Source organism: Solenopsis invicta, chromosome 13 (assembly GCF_016802725.1).
Source record: "Solenopsis invicta isolate M01_SB chromosome 13, UNIL_Sinv_3.0, whole genome shotgun sequence".
In the NCBI taxonomy this organism is placed as follows: domain Eukaryota; kingdom Metazoa; phylum Arthropoda; class Insecta; order Hymenoptera; family Formicidae; genus Solenopsis; species Solenopsis invicta.
The window spans coordinates 1,778,436-1,793,137 of NC_052676.1; the positions used below are offsets into that span (position 1 = coordinate 1,778,436).

Consider the following 14,702-nt stretch of genomic DNA (forward strand, 5'->3'; position numbering starts at 1 on the left):
GATTTCTCTGCAACGTTCAACTATTGAAAGTTAATCTTTTCTAGGAATATTTAAGGTTTATGTCTAAATTTCTAATCAATGTAATGGATATATTTTATTATAGTATGTTATATTTATTAATACACAACTTTGAATTTGCATGTATACATACAAATATATAATGAAATTTTTTACAGTTTTTTGGCATTATTATTAAATTTGTTCAAATAAATTTGAAATATTATTTCTAGCTTTAGTTTACAATTGTGTTTGACAACCATATTGGTTTATGCAGCTAAAAAATATATTTAATAATTGATATAAAAATTCTATTAATAACAAAAATTTGCTTTGATTGAAAAATCGCACTTTGTGTTATTCACATTTTTGTCTAATTAATTTAAATTATTATTGTAAATGTATAATATACATACCATGTTACACATGTACATATGCAGTGAGAATTGAGAAGTAATACACTATATTTATATATAACACATTTTTTATATCCTAATTATAGGATAAATTTTCTATAAATTATAATTAATTTGGATTTTAATGAATATATTAAGGATAGTTAAATTTATTAATTGAATTTTTTAATGGAGGACAAATATTTTTGATTTGACTAGATAAGTTTTGTTAGCATCACTTATATTACACATATGCACTACACATTTCATATATTGTACACTTAAAATACGTACGATGTGTATATATGAAATATATATATATATAAGTCATGCATATATAACATTTCAAAATATAGAAATGTACTGTAAAAACTTTGAATGTGGATTATTTCATAAATGCACACATTGATTCTGATTCAATTATTATCATAAAACAAATGTGATTTTTATTTTATTGCTCTGTTCTAAAGTATATTTTGTGTATTTTTGTTATTAGAATGAAACTAATCTATTGTGATTTTTAAGAAAAAAATGATTAAATTATAAATTATCAAATCAAGTGATATAGCAATTCTAAAGCATTACTTGGCAATAACAATAAATTAGAAAAAGATTAGAAATAATGTGAAGGCTGAAAATGGGTAAAAATATGCATTATTATACATTAATATATTATAGTATGTAATTTGTAATATGTAATTATTAAACATTTATTTAACATTATATTTGAAAACGATATTAAGATGTCAACCAATCAGAGAGCCGTATTGGCATCTTAAGGTGGTTTTGAAGTAAGAATCGACATGAATACTGGCCATGAACAGGCCTATCGATTAACGTATTTCATAAGATCGGACGTGATTGGCTGGTTCGTCCGGGGTTCACGCGAGTGCGCGCAAGGAGTGAAAATCGATCGCTCGTGCCGTGGTGGTAGCGTCGTTCCTGTTCGCCGTTGTTCGCTGCCGAACTTGCGTTTTCTTCTGTTCTGCACAGGGTGCCGCAATCCTGTTTAGATCCGTCAAAATGGTGAAGATGGAGCATGATGTGAGTACTCGCCTCGCCGAAATCGCCGTTCCGCTATCGCGGAACGCTCGACGTCAGAAGCCTCGCTTTTCGTTACGACGCTCGTATTCCATAACGCCTCGGGTATGTCGAAAACTGGTTCGTCACACGGCACACGTCGCGATAACTATAGCGGCTCGTGAGATAGATCCATTTCGTACATGAAGCTCTTCGAACCAAATTTTATAGCAAATGTTTCGGCCGAATTATCCCGAAGTGAACAAGTAAATCGGGATGGATTCGCGTCGATTCGAAGACGCAAATGCTAAATGACGAAGAAAACGACAGTTATATCGTTACTTCGTGAATAAGCGTGGGGGTTGTTTTAATGCTGGAATTTTCTCGAGTTGAGATTAAGTAATATTAATATATAAGAATATCAATGTCCATTTCTTTATCTATAGATTAACCCTCTGCAGTTTCATGTTTTTGCTACTTTCCTAGTCCAACCGGGTCACAAGTGTTTGATAGTATTTTTGAAAGAATTTTTGAGCTTTTAAAAAAATGCAAAAAAAAGTTCTAGAACATTCTTCTAACATTCCAAAGTACAATTTTACAATAAAATTGATCCGAATGTCTTTCACTTTTTTTTTGTACTTTATGTCTGAATTTGAAGCAGAATGACTCAAATTGAAAATTGTCTGGGTCTTCAAATTCCTGATTGGACCACTCAGAATCAACTTTAATCTCTGTTACTTTTTATCCTTTTCTATTTCTAGGACTTGTTTGCATTAATGTAGCTTAGCTGTAATCTTATTTTAACTTATTTTCTATCTTTTTCTAGTTCCAAGTAATACAAAAAAATAGAAAGTGATAGAGTGATCGACTTCCTAACTCGACTGACCTCCGAGTCAATGATTGTTTTTTTAGCTGCATTTTTTCCACAATTTATCTTTTCTTTTGTGGCTAAAAAGAACAGACCACTGATTTGGAGTTAAGATAGCAAACTGAACATGCTATAAGTTAAACAGAAATAAAAGTTCATTTACATTGTAAAAATAGACTTGAGAATTAGAAAGAGATAAGGAGTAAATTAAACCAAGATTAAAGTTAATTTACATAGAGTGAATATAAATTGCTTTAATTATCATTACATTTGCATTACTAGATTTTATTTTGCATTGGTACACGTAATGATGCAAATACGCTCATCTGGGTTTAAATAACAAAATTTTTTAAATAAAAATGTATCAATAAATGTTTGAAGGCTGGTGCCATCAACAGTTTTTACATTGATAAAGAAGATATTAAAAAGAAACTCAATAAAGGACAATAAATTGATTAGAATTGATTAGAATTGATTAAAAATTGATTAAATTAGAATTAAATTGATTATAATTAATTAGATCGATTTGTTATATTATTTTATCCAAATTATTAGCTTCAATGATTGAAAGAATATAATTAGGTCTAGATGAGTAATTTGCTGAATGTGTACTGGACAGCTAAATTATATATTTTTATACTTGACATAAATTGTACCACCACCAATTTTATTACAGTAAACAATATTAATGTAAGAGTAATAACTGATAATTGTAAAACTAATAATATGAATAAAAATGTTAATTGTAAAAATTGATTCAAGTCAATTTACTTTAATGTTATTTTATTATTTTGTTCATTGTTATTTATTTAATTATATATATACTTCTATTTTGTTTGATTAAGAAATTTCGGCACTAACTTACAATACTTCAATATTTTAGGATGGCAAAAACGAGCCGGAACATGTTAGAAAACTGTTCATCGGCGGTTTGGATTATAGAACAACAGATGATTCGCTCAAGAAGCACTTTGAGCAATGGGGAGAGATCGTAGACGTGGTAGTTATGAAAGATCCCAAGACAAAGCGTTCAAGAGGTTTTGGTTTCATCACCTATTCTCGAGCTCACATGGTGGATGATGCTCAGAATGCAAGGTAAAAAGAGGGGATTGAAGATGTTGGAAAAATTTCAAGATTTGACATAATGTTTATTGGCAAAGGGAAGATCAGAAGTGGAAACATGCTTTTAACCTTTGAAAAAACTAAAGCTAGGATTTGGGATCCTTAATACAAAAACAACGATCTTTTGCAATATAAGTTGTATTTTAAAAACGCGTTTCTGGTCTTGTCCTTGTGAAAAAAATAAAAAAAAACTTGATATAAATTGAAAAATCTTGGTCAGAATGAAAATATTGATTTAGTGATACAGAACTTGCTTCTATTTTTACATGGGTTTACATGAGTTTTTTTCTTCCCATAAGTCGATTTTTTTATTTTTTTTTATGTTATGTATTAGACTATTACATAAGTTTGTTTGGTTTTTTGTCTTCTTTTCAAGGAAACATTTATTGTGTTTTATTGATAAAAGGGTAAAAGGACTGAAAGAACTTCTGTAAAAATGCAAAGATAAGTTGATAAAGAAATTAAATATTTCTTACAGGCCTCACAGAGTAGATGGCAGAGTGGTTGAGCCTAAGCGAGCAGTCCCTAGGCAAGAGATAGGCCGGCCAGAAGCTGGAGCCACCGTGAAGAAACTCTTTGTAGGTGGTTTAAAGGACGATCATGAAGAGGAAGATTTGAGGCAATATTTTCAGAGCTATGGTAGCATAAATTCGATCAGTATTGTAACAGATAAGGAGACTGGCAAGAAACGCGGCTTCGGCTTCGTCGAATTCGATGACTACGATCCCGTCGATAAGATCTGTTTGCAGCGTAATCATCAAATTCGTGGCAAGCACGTTGACGTCAAAAAGGTAAGAGCATCTTCATAATTGCATGAAAATATGGTTCAGAAATAAATTTGATTTTTTATTTTTTTAATTTTTTTTTTCTTAACTTGACATTTTACATACATTTATTTTTATACATATATAATTTTCTGTAAATTGAATTGACTTAGCTGAATATGTTGAACGGTTTGCATTTTTATTAATGAGATAACTTATCACAGGCTTTAAGTAGAGCAGAAATGGCGTCAGCTTCTGGAGGTGGCGGTGGCGGTGGCGGCGGCAGCCGTGGTGGCCAAGGTGTAGGTGGCCGGGGACCCCGTGGTAGCAACCAGGGCGGCGGTAGCTGGGGAGGACGCGGCAGCGGTGGCGGCGGTGGTGACTGGAACAATGGTGGTAATCAAGGTGGATACGGCGGAGGTAATCAAGGAGGTTGGGGTGGTAATGGACCTTGGGAGAATCAGAATCAAGGTAAAGATTTGCAGACAAACTTTTTCTCTTACAATTCTTAAGTTGACTCTTGCATTGACAATGTATTATTCTTTATTATATTTGAGTAAATGGTTACAAGAAATTGCCAAAAAAAGGGTTATAAAAATGCTAGTAGATTAAAAAAATTTTTTAATTTATATTAAAATTCCAAATAGATCTGATATTAAGAAATTATTTTTTTGTTTCTTTTTTATATAATATTTTTTAAATGATGATACAATTTTTTAAAATGTCAAGCGAGAGTCAAATTGTAGCACAGAAGTTTTACATTTACAGAACATAAGACATGTGAGCGATGAAAATACAAATAGACCAGATTTGAAAATGTTTAAACCAATGTTAAACTTAAATATTCTGAGTTGTTTAGACACTTCAGACATTTTATGATCCAAATAGATTATATTGGAAGAGTTTTTTGCAATCATTGTTATTCTACGTTGCTTTTATTGCAACATAACTTATTTTACATAATTACATGATTTTTTACTTGGAATTATTATGTGACTTTGTTTCTTCTTGCATCTTTAGCGCTTTATTTAAAAAAATGATTAGGATATGAATCAAAATTAATACAATAAGAAAAAATAAAATAAACCGATAATTTTATATTAATCTGATACAATTTTACATAGTATTTTTTATGTTACACAAAAAATTAAACTCTTATTAACATAAACAATAAAAAAAAAAAAAAATGACACTGTTTCTAGTGTAGAGAAGATGGAATAGTGTTATCTCATTCTCTCGAGCAATGGAAATATTAAAAAGATATTGTACTGTTTAAAGGAGGAGGCTGGAATCAAGGCGGACAAGGCGGCTACAACAGTGGTGGTAACTGGAGCAACGACAACTTTGGTGGCGGTTATCAACAGGGATACGGGGGTGGCCCAGTGCGCAACAACTTCAACTCGGGCGGCAGACCAGCTCCATACGGTATTAATTCGGGTCCTAGTGGACGTCAATCCGGAGATTCAAGATGGTTACCGCCTTTCAGCGGACAAGGTTCTTTTCCTTCTTGAAAATCAAGGATATGATGATTTTTCAAATTTTTGCATTATCTACACATACCCACACACACTTATTGATACAAATACAGACAAGCATGCGGAAGATATATATAAAATGTAGAAAAAAAAATTATATGATTGGTTGCAGATATAAAGCGAGATTACAGCTTAAATGCTGGTTTGATTTTTGACTTGAAGAGTAAGTCGCCGAATTATTAAAATTTAAAATTATAAAAATTCTTGGTCTCGATTTAAATAACGATTTCACGTAATTTTATAAGTTGTGTAGTTTTTGTGGATGAATGGAACTTTTTACAACTATCAATTTTTAATATGGAATGTGTGTGAATGTTCCTTCACAGTGTTATGTTATTCCGTCATGTAATTCATAAGCAATTGTTTTTGCTAACCTATAAGTTTTTTTTTTTTTATATATAATGTTATAGGTCCAATGGGTGGCGGAAATTCCGGCGGCGGCGGTGGTGGATACGGTAACCAAGGTGGTTACGGCGGTAATTCTCTCGGAGGTGGAAACATGGGTGGCGGTGGTGGTGGAGGCGGCGGTGGAAGGAGATATTAAGAAACCCACCATTAAGCATATCGCTGACTTTTCTCGCTGGTGAGCAAAATCATTATTTCAATATATTCGTTATATTTCAAAACCTCAAAAGTTATGACAATCACAAAATTTTGAGAATATTGAGTTATTTCCACACATTTTTTAATTATCATTACGCAGTGTTAAAAATATATTTTAATTTTCTACATCAAGTGTTTATATTTAAATGCCAATACATTAATTGTGATTCGCAAATTTAACAGATAACTTTAATAATTTAAGGATTGATGTTAATTTAATTATTTAATTTCAGATAAATATTTTTTGTAATTATTATGAATGTTATGCTTTTCATGTTACTCAGGGTGTAATTAGAAAATTTTATAACGTACATACGTATGTATGTATACATAATTTATTGAGAGACAAGTCTTGGAGAGAACATAAAAATTTTTCTTATTGTTATACATGAGGACATATAACAGTTGTCTCGTTATTACATACACACATATTTAATTTTAGGGCTTATGCAAATGATGCAATTAGAACGCAAAGTTACATCTTTTAGCCATTGTTGTATTTTAATATTTGCTACAGAATTTTTCTAGCTGGCTATAATTAACTCAATTTTTTAGCGATTTAGTGGCGTTCTTTTTTTCTTGTTTTTGCAATTAGCATGTTTTCGAGTAAAATTCAGAAGTGTAGAATAGATCAGAATTTAGGTAAGAGTAATAATCAATTTTAACTTCTCCTATCTTATGATACTTTATCTAATGTGTTAAAGAATACTATCTTTTATTTATTTACATATGCGTATGTATATAGGATGATGATTAGTTATTTTGCTGTAGTATGAAGCGACGAAAGGTTTTTTTTTCCAGAGGAATTTACTTAATATCAAGTATTCACAATTAAAATAATACACAAATCTGTGTATTAGGACCTCTAAGGGTCTACAGGATCAAGGATTTAAGAATCTCAGGATATCAGGCACCAAGAATTCTAAAATTCAAGAATTTAGGAGTAGAGAGATTGAATTTTTCAGATCTTTAAAAAAAAAATTAATTTATATGTAATATTTTTTAAACTTTAGCAGCTTGGATATGGAACATTTTCCAGTTTGAGAGTGTTTCTTTGAATTTTAATATTCTAAATCTAATATATTGAAATATTGATTGTTTGGAAAGTGATTTTAAGAATTAAATATGTGGATATGTCTAAAATACTGAAAATTTAAATGCCTGTAAAATCTTAAATCTCACAAAATCTAGAATTGACAGACATAAAATTTTTAAAAATTTTAAGAATTGGTACAAAGAAATCTTACAGATTAAAAAAAATTGAATATCTGGAAATTAGATAGAACAAACGTATAAAAGTTCAAGAATTTAAAAATAATACCTATCAATGATATAAATCCGATAATAATATTTTACCTGTTATTTGAAAATTCCATTTTAAATAAGAATAAATTTGATTAAGAATTTTGGGACTTGGAACTTATCTAGATATCTATGGATGTAGAAATGCTTAAATAATAAAAATAGTATGAAAATGCAGGGTGTCTAGAATTTTCAAGGAACTTAATTGATTGGTATTTTTAAATTCATGATTACTTGAAATTCAATAAAGCAAAGAAAATGTAAAATATTCAATTGCGTAAATTAAAAAAAATTTTTGAAATCTAAGAGATATTCAGAAATCCAGAGCCTTAAAAAGATCCCAAGATTCGGAAATTCCTTGTTCATGACCCGATCGGTCTTTTGCACAGGCTAAAGAGTTTAACTAACAGATTTCTTGACTTTTGAACCTCAGGTGAAGCTACTACTCCTACTACTACTACTTGTCTTCTAGTCGCCAGTACTTCTGTACTGTTTAGTATCGGAGCAGGCAGGCAGGCTATCAGGCTAGAGAGACAAGTCAACGAACAGGCAGAAACTCAGAAACAGTCAGGAAGTCGGTCAGGCAGGCAGGACAATCAGGCTACAGGACAGAGACAGAGAAAAAAAGTCATCAGTTAGTTCGTAGTGGGAGGCTTATACGCATATTCTTTTCTAATTTTGCGTCCAGTTTCTCCCTTTCTCCACTCATTGTAAAGATTCGTATTGTTTGTTCAAATGTATTTTTACGTCCTTTACGAGGATCTGCGCGCAAATATTCAGTAGACAGGGAATTCATTCATATATACAGGAAGATAATTTATAATAGGAAAAAAAGAAGCAAGAGATATATATATATAGTGTGTGCATGTAGCGATAAAAACGGCAAAAGAAGAATTCGTCAGCGTTTTTTGTAGGAACTAACTAGGTATAAATAATAGGAAATAAACTAGTTTACGAAGCTGTATGATTGTTTAAGCACTAGTTGGCTTAAATAAAAGAAACCTTTTCTTTATTATGTCTTAATTTTGCGACGCGAGGTCAGTAGGCTATAAGGCTCGGACTAAACTACTGCGAAGGGTCAGAATGTATGTCGGGTAAACCATCTAACATCGACCGGAATATCTTTCTCGTGCAACTTCGAAGTTTCGAATACGTTGTGAAACAAAGGCAAAATGTATATAAAATACAGTTCTTTAGAAATCACTTGAATTTATAAAACAGACATAATGTATATAAGATGCAGTTATACATTGCCATATAAGCTTCTCTTATAACCTTTTTTTCTTCGAAGCTGCATAATAAAATTATTCAAGGTAGTAACAATTAGATTAGGATCATTTTGTACACGTTGAAGGAACAAAGTGTAGGATTTGTACGGTAGATGAAAGAAAGGAAACGAATGAAAAGGAAGAAATAGATGTATTGTCGACTGTGTAGTCAATGAAAAATGAAAAGAAAAAAAATACTACCGATACCTCGAGGCGTGTCAATGTTGAAATATGTATTCGCAGTATTTAATAATTATTTGTATAGAGCGAAAACCCTATTCCAATTTTCTGTAGTATTTTTTTTTCATCGCGAAAAATGTTGCAAACGACTTATAAGTTCTTTTCGTATTCCAATCGTTGCGAACATTTATCATGAACAATACTCTAGATAGTAATAGACTATCAATTATTTTGAACGATTTAGAATATTCAATCGAAGTTTTGAATCACTTTGAATATTGTTCAGAATTGAGAATTCTTAAAAAAATCTTGAAAGATTATATGATAACAAGAAGAATTAATTTTTAAAGCTTTAACTTACTACTGTGTACTATTTTTGTTTGGATGATTGATTAGTCAATATTAATGATCAGTGTTAGCGTGAACATTGATAACACTATCCTAAAATTCTAAAGATTTTTTTTTTTAAGTTAAAAATTCTTGAAGTTTTCAAAAACTTGAAAGAGTTTAGATCTTCTGAGGCTTTTAGCATTTTCGAAACTTCTGAATTAATTCTTTTAATATGATTGATTTTCCCCAAAAAATTCGAAATTTTTAAGAATCCTTAATTAAGGTAATATTTGAACAGATTTGAAATTTTTTGTTTTTAATTATTTGAAACTGTTAGGAAAAGAAAGAAGATGAGATTCTCACATATATTATTGGTAATAAATCTGTGAAATAAAATTTTTTAGGTATGAACAATTACACACTCAAAGATCTGGTCCCAGTATTTATCTAAAGCATAATTTTCGAGTCTAATCCTATCATCCCCCAATCGACTCTTTACTTTTTGATAGATCTAGAGCGACATTGAAAGTGCTAGAGTAGTCTCTAGTTAGTTTAGTGCAGTTTGAAATTTAGAGTGACGAAGATTATCAGCTTAAAAGCCAGGAAGAGGCTAGCAGGTAGCAGAGAGAAAGAGCGAAAAAAAAAACAGACAAAAAAGGAAAAGGCAAAGATAGCAGAGAGAAAGGATTCTCAGGCTGCGACAGAACTAGCGTTTACTAGGCTTTCCATTATAGCCTCTGTTATACGATCACAGGTAGGAATGTTTCGACTCATTTGCTTAGATATACATATAACACGTATGAGTGTACATATATATATATATCTACAGGGTGTTAAATGGCAACAAGTGTGTGCATGACATTACAGTCTTATTTTATAATGTTTTTTGGCGACTACATTATGTATCTGGTGCACTGTATACCAGATTTGTTGTTATTAATAGAGAACTTGCGAAAGTCTGATGAATGATAAAGAATCGATAGAACTTGCTTTATGAATAAATCGAGCAAGTTGAATTTCTAATTTAAAATCTTTCAAATTGAAGATTTTCTTTTTGTTTTATAATATTGCTGTAATTTAATGTAGATGTAGATGAAGAGAAATGGAAACAAATTTTTTCTTAAAAATCTAATCATTAAAAATATAAAATTAAGAAAAAAAACGCACATATGGATAAAGGAAAAAGATGATACCTCTTTATCGTATTTAATTTTTATATTAAGTTTGTGTTACCAGAAATTCTATCATTAAATATAATTTTAATGAATTATAAAAATTACTTGATTGTGATAATATTTTTTAATGTATAAAAATTTTATATTATTATTAATGACAAACTGCAATTATCTACCGTCTCGTTAAGTTTTAATAAATTCCATTATTAAAATTTGTATTTTAATTTATATAAACTGTGTAAGTCTTGTTAAATGTATGTCAAAATTCTAATACAATTTTTTGCAAGCTATAAAAGCTTTTTTGAGCATTTTTCAGTTATGTATGCTCCGATCATGAAATTTAGCGTGAAGCTTTAGAATATTGTCGATTCAATTCAATTCATCTTTCTTTCGCAAAAAAAATTTTAGGTTGAACAGGAGATACATTTTCGTTCGTATAGCTGTTGCATCGTTGCTGTTTCTTATATTTTTCTTCTTTCTTTTTTTTATCTTCACCAGTGTTCGTGTGTGTACACAGGAAGTCTCTCTATAGAAACATATTGCTTAAAGATGATAAGGGCTTTTTGACAGAAGGGTTCTTTAAGTGCTTTTCACCATCTGAAGATCTAGGGTTCAGTGTTAAAAATGTACAATATTTTAACAACTTGAGTTTCAGGAAACAAAGTTAAAGCTTTATATATTTGTCACGATTAAACAGATAAAATTTATTCTGTATTGTACTATTAGTATCGAGTACTTTCATAAGTATAGATTAGATTTTTAAATATCTTTTTAATTTTTATGTTTACTGTTAGCCTTTTTAAAATTTTTTCAAGTTACAGCGTTTCTATATTGAAGATGTGATAATATTTTTTTTTATTATATATTAATAGGTTAAAGAAATCACACTACCCTTGCTACGATGCCCAGGATACCAATTGTCAGATAAATGTGACATTTAAAATGTTAGTTTCAAAGTGCTTTGTTACTTAAGATTTTTACAAGAATAATTGATTTATAGACACAACTTCAGTACTAATCCGTCGCGGTTATCCAAGCTCTTTCTTGAGAACTTGCGATTTCCGTTTAAAGATATAAGTTAATGCAAGAACTGTTTATGATGGTAATGTTTTAAAAAATTACTAATTAACCGAGACCTTAAATGTTGTTTTAGAAAAAGGCTTTCTAGAGAGAAACGAATTTAACAAACAAGCTAGCAAGATCTAACTGGCGTTGAACAGAGTGATGCTCTCAAGACTTACAGAATACACTATAGAGCAATAAAAATTTCAGGAATTAAAATTTTAAATATTAAAATTTGAAGGAGACACTCAGATATGTATTGACTTATTCATTGTAAATTTATTAAGAGAATATTCTAGTTCAGAGCGCTAAGAGAAATCTGTTTTGGGTATTTCTTTTAAAGAATACTGCACTTACTCTTCTACACATCACTTTTACACATCTATTTGTAAATATACATAGTAAATAGTTACAATTTTGATAGGTCTAATTATTCATCAGTATTGATATTATATAAATTTAAAAATATATATTCTCTAAAATAGAATCAATGAAAAATGTTGTAAATTATTGTAAAATGGAGTGATTTGAAAGAATAGGTATTGATTTTTTTACAAAATTGAATTTAATTTACATAAAAAACTGTATATGTTGCAATAATCTTAATTCAGCGATAAACACACATGTATTTTACATACACGCAAAAGTTGAAGATGACAGTTTTAATAAATTTTTGAGAAATTGTGTCAGCCATTTAGAAAATGTTTATTTTTTTAAATTTATCTAACTTAAAAATTAATAAACATTTAGCCATATCAAAATTTGTAGTTATTTGCTACAAATGTACAAGTGATGTGTAAAAGTGTAAAACAATATGTGCAATAATTTTCTTTAAAAAAATTTCTAAACATAGGCAAACTTTTTTTCGCTTTAGACTAGAATGCATTCTTAAAGTTGGTGAGTATTTAACTGTGTAGCTCACCTTGTAAAGCTCGAAAGAAAAGACATTGTCACTTACAATTAGTTTAAGTTTTCTTTTTCGCGGAGAGAGCAGACAGACAGACAGGCAGGCAGGCAGGTTGTTTGTTATTGAGACTTCTTTTTACTTTCACTGTATTAATTGCTGTCTTTCGTTTTCATTAATTTCTGGTTTACCATTCGGGCTGGTACTCGACAAGAACGACGTGCCTGTGCCGCCGTCCCACCAAGGTCGCCGACCGAGGTAAGTTCAAGTAACAATTTATCTATGCATTTCCATGCGATCTATTTTCTCAAATTGCTTGTAATGTTATTTGAGATCAGGTAATTTTGAGAAAATCTAGGTTTTTAAAAGCTCCAGAGTCCAAAGATTGAGGATAATATTTTAAAATATTTGAAAAATCAAGAATTTTAATATATGTTAAAGTACAATAGAATTTTCGCTGAAAATATTTAATTTTAGTAACGTTAATCTTAAGGCTGCAGTTTATTACCTTGCATTTCTAAGAAGTTAAACTTATTCTAATATTACTTTAAATGTATTCGCAAAGGAAAAATGATAATATGAAAAGTTTATAAAAAATAAGAATACGTTCACAAAAAACGAAAAATTTTTAATTTTAAATATTTCAAGGTAGTGTGCTCCCTTAAGTTTCTATACATGATATTTGAAATATGAAAAAGTATTTTTGACCTCGAAGCTGTTAGCAATATAGAAATTCGTAAATTTCCATGAAGGAAATGTTGAAAGCTTTCAGAAAGCTAAAAATTTCATTGAGAATGACGAACTCTAATTCTCTTTGATCGGATGGAATCTCTCCAGCGAAAATTCTTGCATTTATAAGATTTTAGGAATTATTTGGAAGGTATTTAAACAAACCTATAGAAATTCTAGAAATTAAGAAATCTGGGATTTTTTTAGGATATAATAAAAATATTGTATGTATTTAGATTGTAACACTATTTTTACACATTTAATAAACTTGTTTTAGTCTACAGAGAGCTGCTTTTTTCCATTCTCTCCCAAACTCGTGAAATGTATGCAAATGTAAATTGTATTTATCCATCGACTATAAAAAATTATTTAATGCTTATGATAACACATTGCACTATGCGAAACAAATAAATAATTAAAACGGTATATATATTTTTTTTGCAGTTTCGTGTATTCTTGTTATTAAGATTACAGGTGAAACATGCTCAAATATTATGCTTTATTATAATTATTATATAATTAATAACTGCAATTCTATACGTTATCTTACTACCATGATTAATTGTAATCTGATTTTGATGATAATTGATGTTTTTTTTTTAATTGTTTTCAAATTGATTTTATCCTCGGCGTGTTAAGGAACAAGAACAATTGAACGAGAAACAAGAAAAATTGAAGGTAAGTTTATAAACCAATTTTGCATATGATGCATATAATTACTGATATTTTACTACTTCAATGATTCAATTTGTTAATTAAAAGTGTTCTAGATTTAAAAAACGAAATTTTATACATCCGAGCAAAGCAAATCTTAATCGGGAATCTTCACTATTGTTTCCTGTGTGCGAAAGTCTACATCTCTAGAACGAAAGGCATCAAATATAGATCTTCAAAATTTGTTACAAATTTTTTATATTATTTGTTAGCAATAACGAAATGCATTTTATTATTCCGATATTATATCAACGTGCATTTTTTGTTCGTACATTTAATTACAGAACAACATCCAGAGCGTTTGAATGGCATCTTTCAATTCTGGCGACATGCTGAATATGATGTGTTTTTTATTGCGTCATCGCTATCTTAATATTGTCTTAACACTGAAGTATTTTTTCAATTTTTTTAGGAGTTGCCTCTTTGATTGGTTTCAAAGCGAATTATTTAAATTATTTGTTAATTTTATCAAAATTGTCAATTTGTATTAAAAAATGTGTCAAACATCAGTCTCATTATTTAAATACATTTCAGTATTTTTAAATAATGAAATTCTTGCGAAGATGTTAGAGATGTGCGAACTATCCGAATATAAATCTAATCGCATTCTGATTTCTCGATTCAAGTTCGAATCTGAACTATTTGAAAATTTCGAATCCAAGTTTTATACGAATACGAATCACAAGTGTTGACAATTTTATAAAATCATGCTTAAAGTGACTTTATATCATATT

General features: G+C 29.8%; 1 protein-coding gene across 5 annotated transcripts; it reads left to right on the forward strand.

Annotated features, from left to right (window-relative positions):
- Window positions 1–1,284: 1,284 nt before the first annotated feature.
- Window positions 1,285–13,541, forward strand: LOC105208126 (heterogeneous nuclear ribonucleoprotein A1, A2/B1 homolog). 5 transcript variants are annotated; one of them, XM_011177888.3, is made up of 7 exons: window positions 1,285–1,436; window positions 3,164–3,375; window positions 3,881–4,193; window positions 4,391–4,637; window positions 5,445–5,660; window positions 6,112–6,284; window positions 8,040–9,801. In XM_011177888.3, exons 1-6 carry the CDS (start codon window positions 1,416–1,418, stop codon window positions 6,243–6,245), a joined length of 1,143 nt encoding a protein of 380 aa, XP_011176190.1. In that variant the 5' UTR covers window positions 1,285–1,415; the 3' UTR covers window positions 6,246–6,284; window positions 8,040–9,801. The 5 variants fall into 5 exon arrangements, with proteins under 5 accessions (XP_011176190.1, XP_039312688.1, XP_039312686.1 ...); XM_039456754.1 differs by lacking the exon at window positions 8,040–9,801 and adding an exon at window positions 12,740–13,541 and having other exon boundaries at window positions 1,289–1,538; window positions 5,445–5,591; XM_039456752.1 differs by lacking the exon at window positions 8,040–9,801 and adding an exon at window positions 12,740–13,541 and having other exon boundaries at window positions 1,290–1,538.
- Window positions 13,542–14,702: the final 1,161 nt, after the last annotated feature.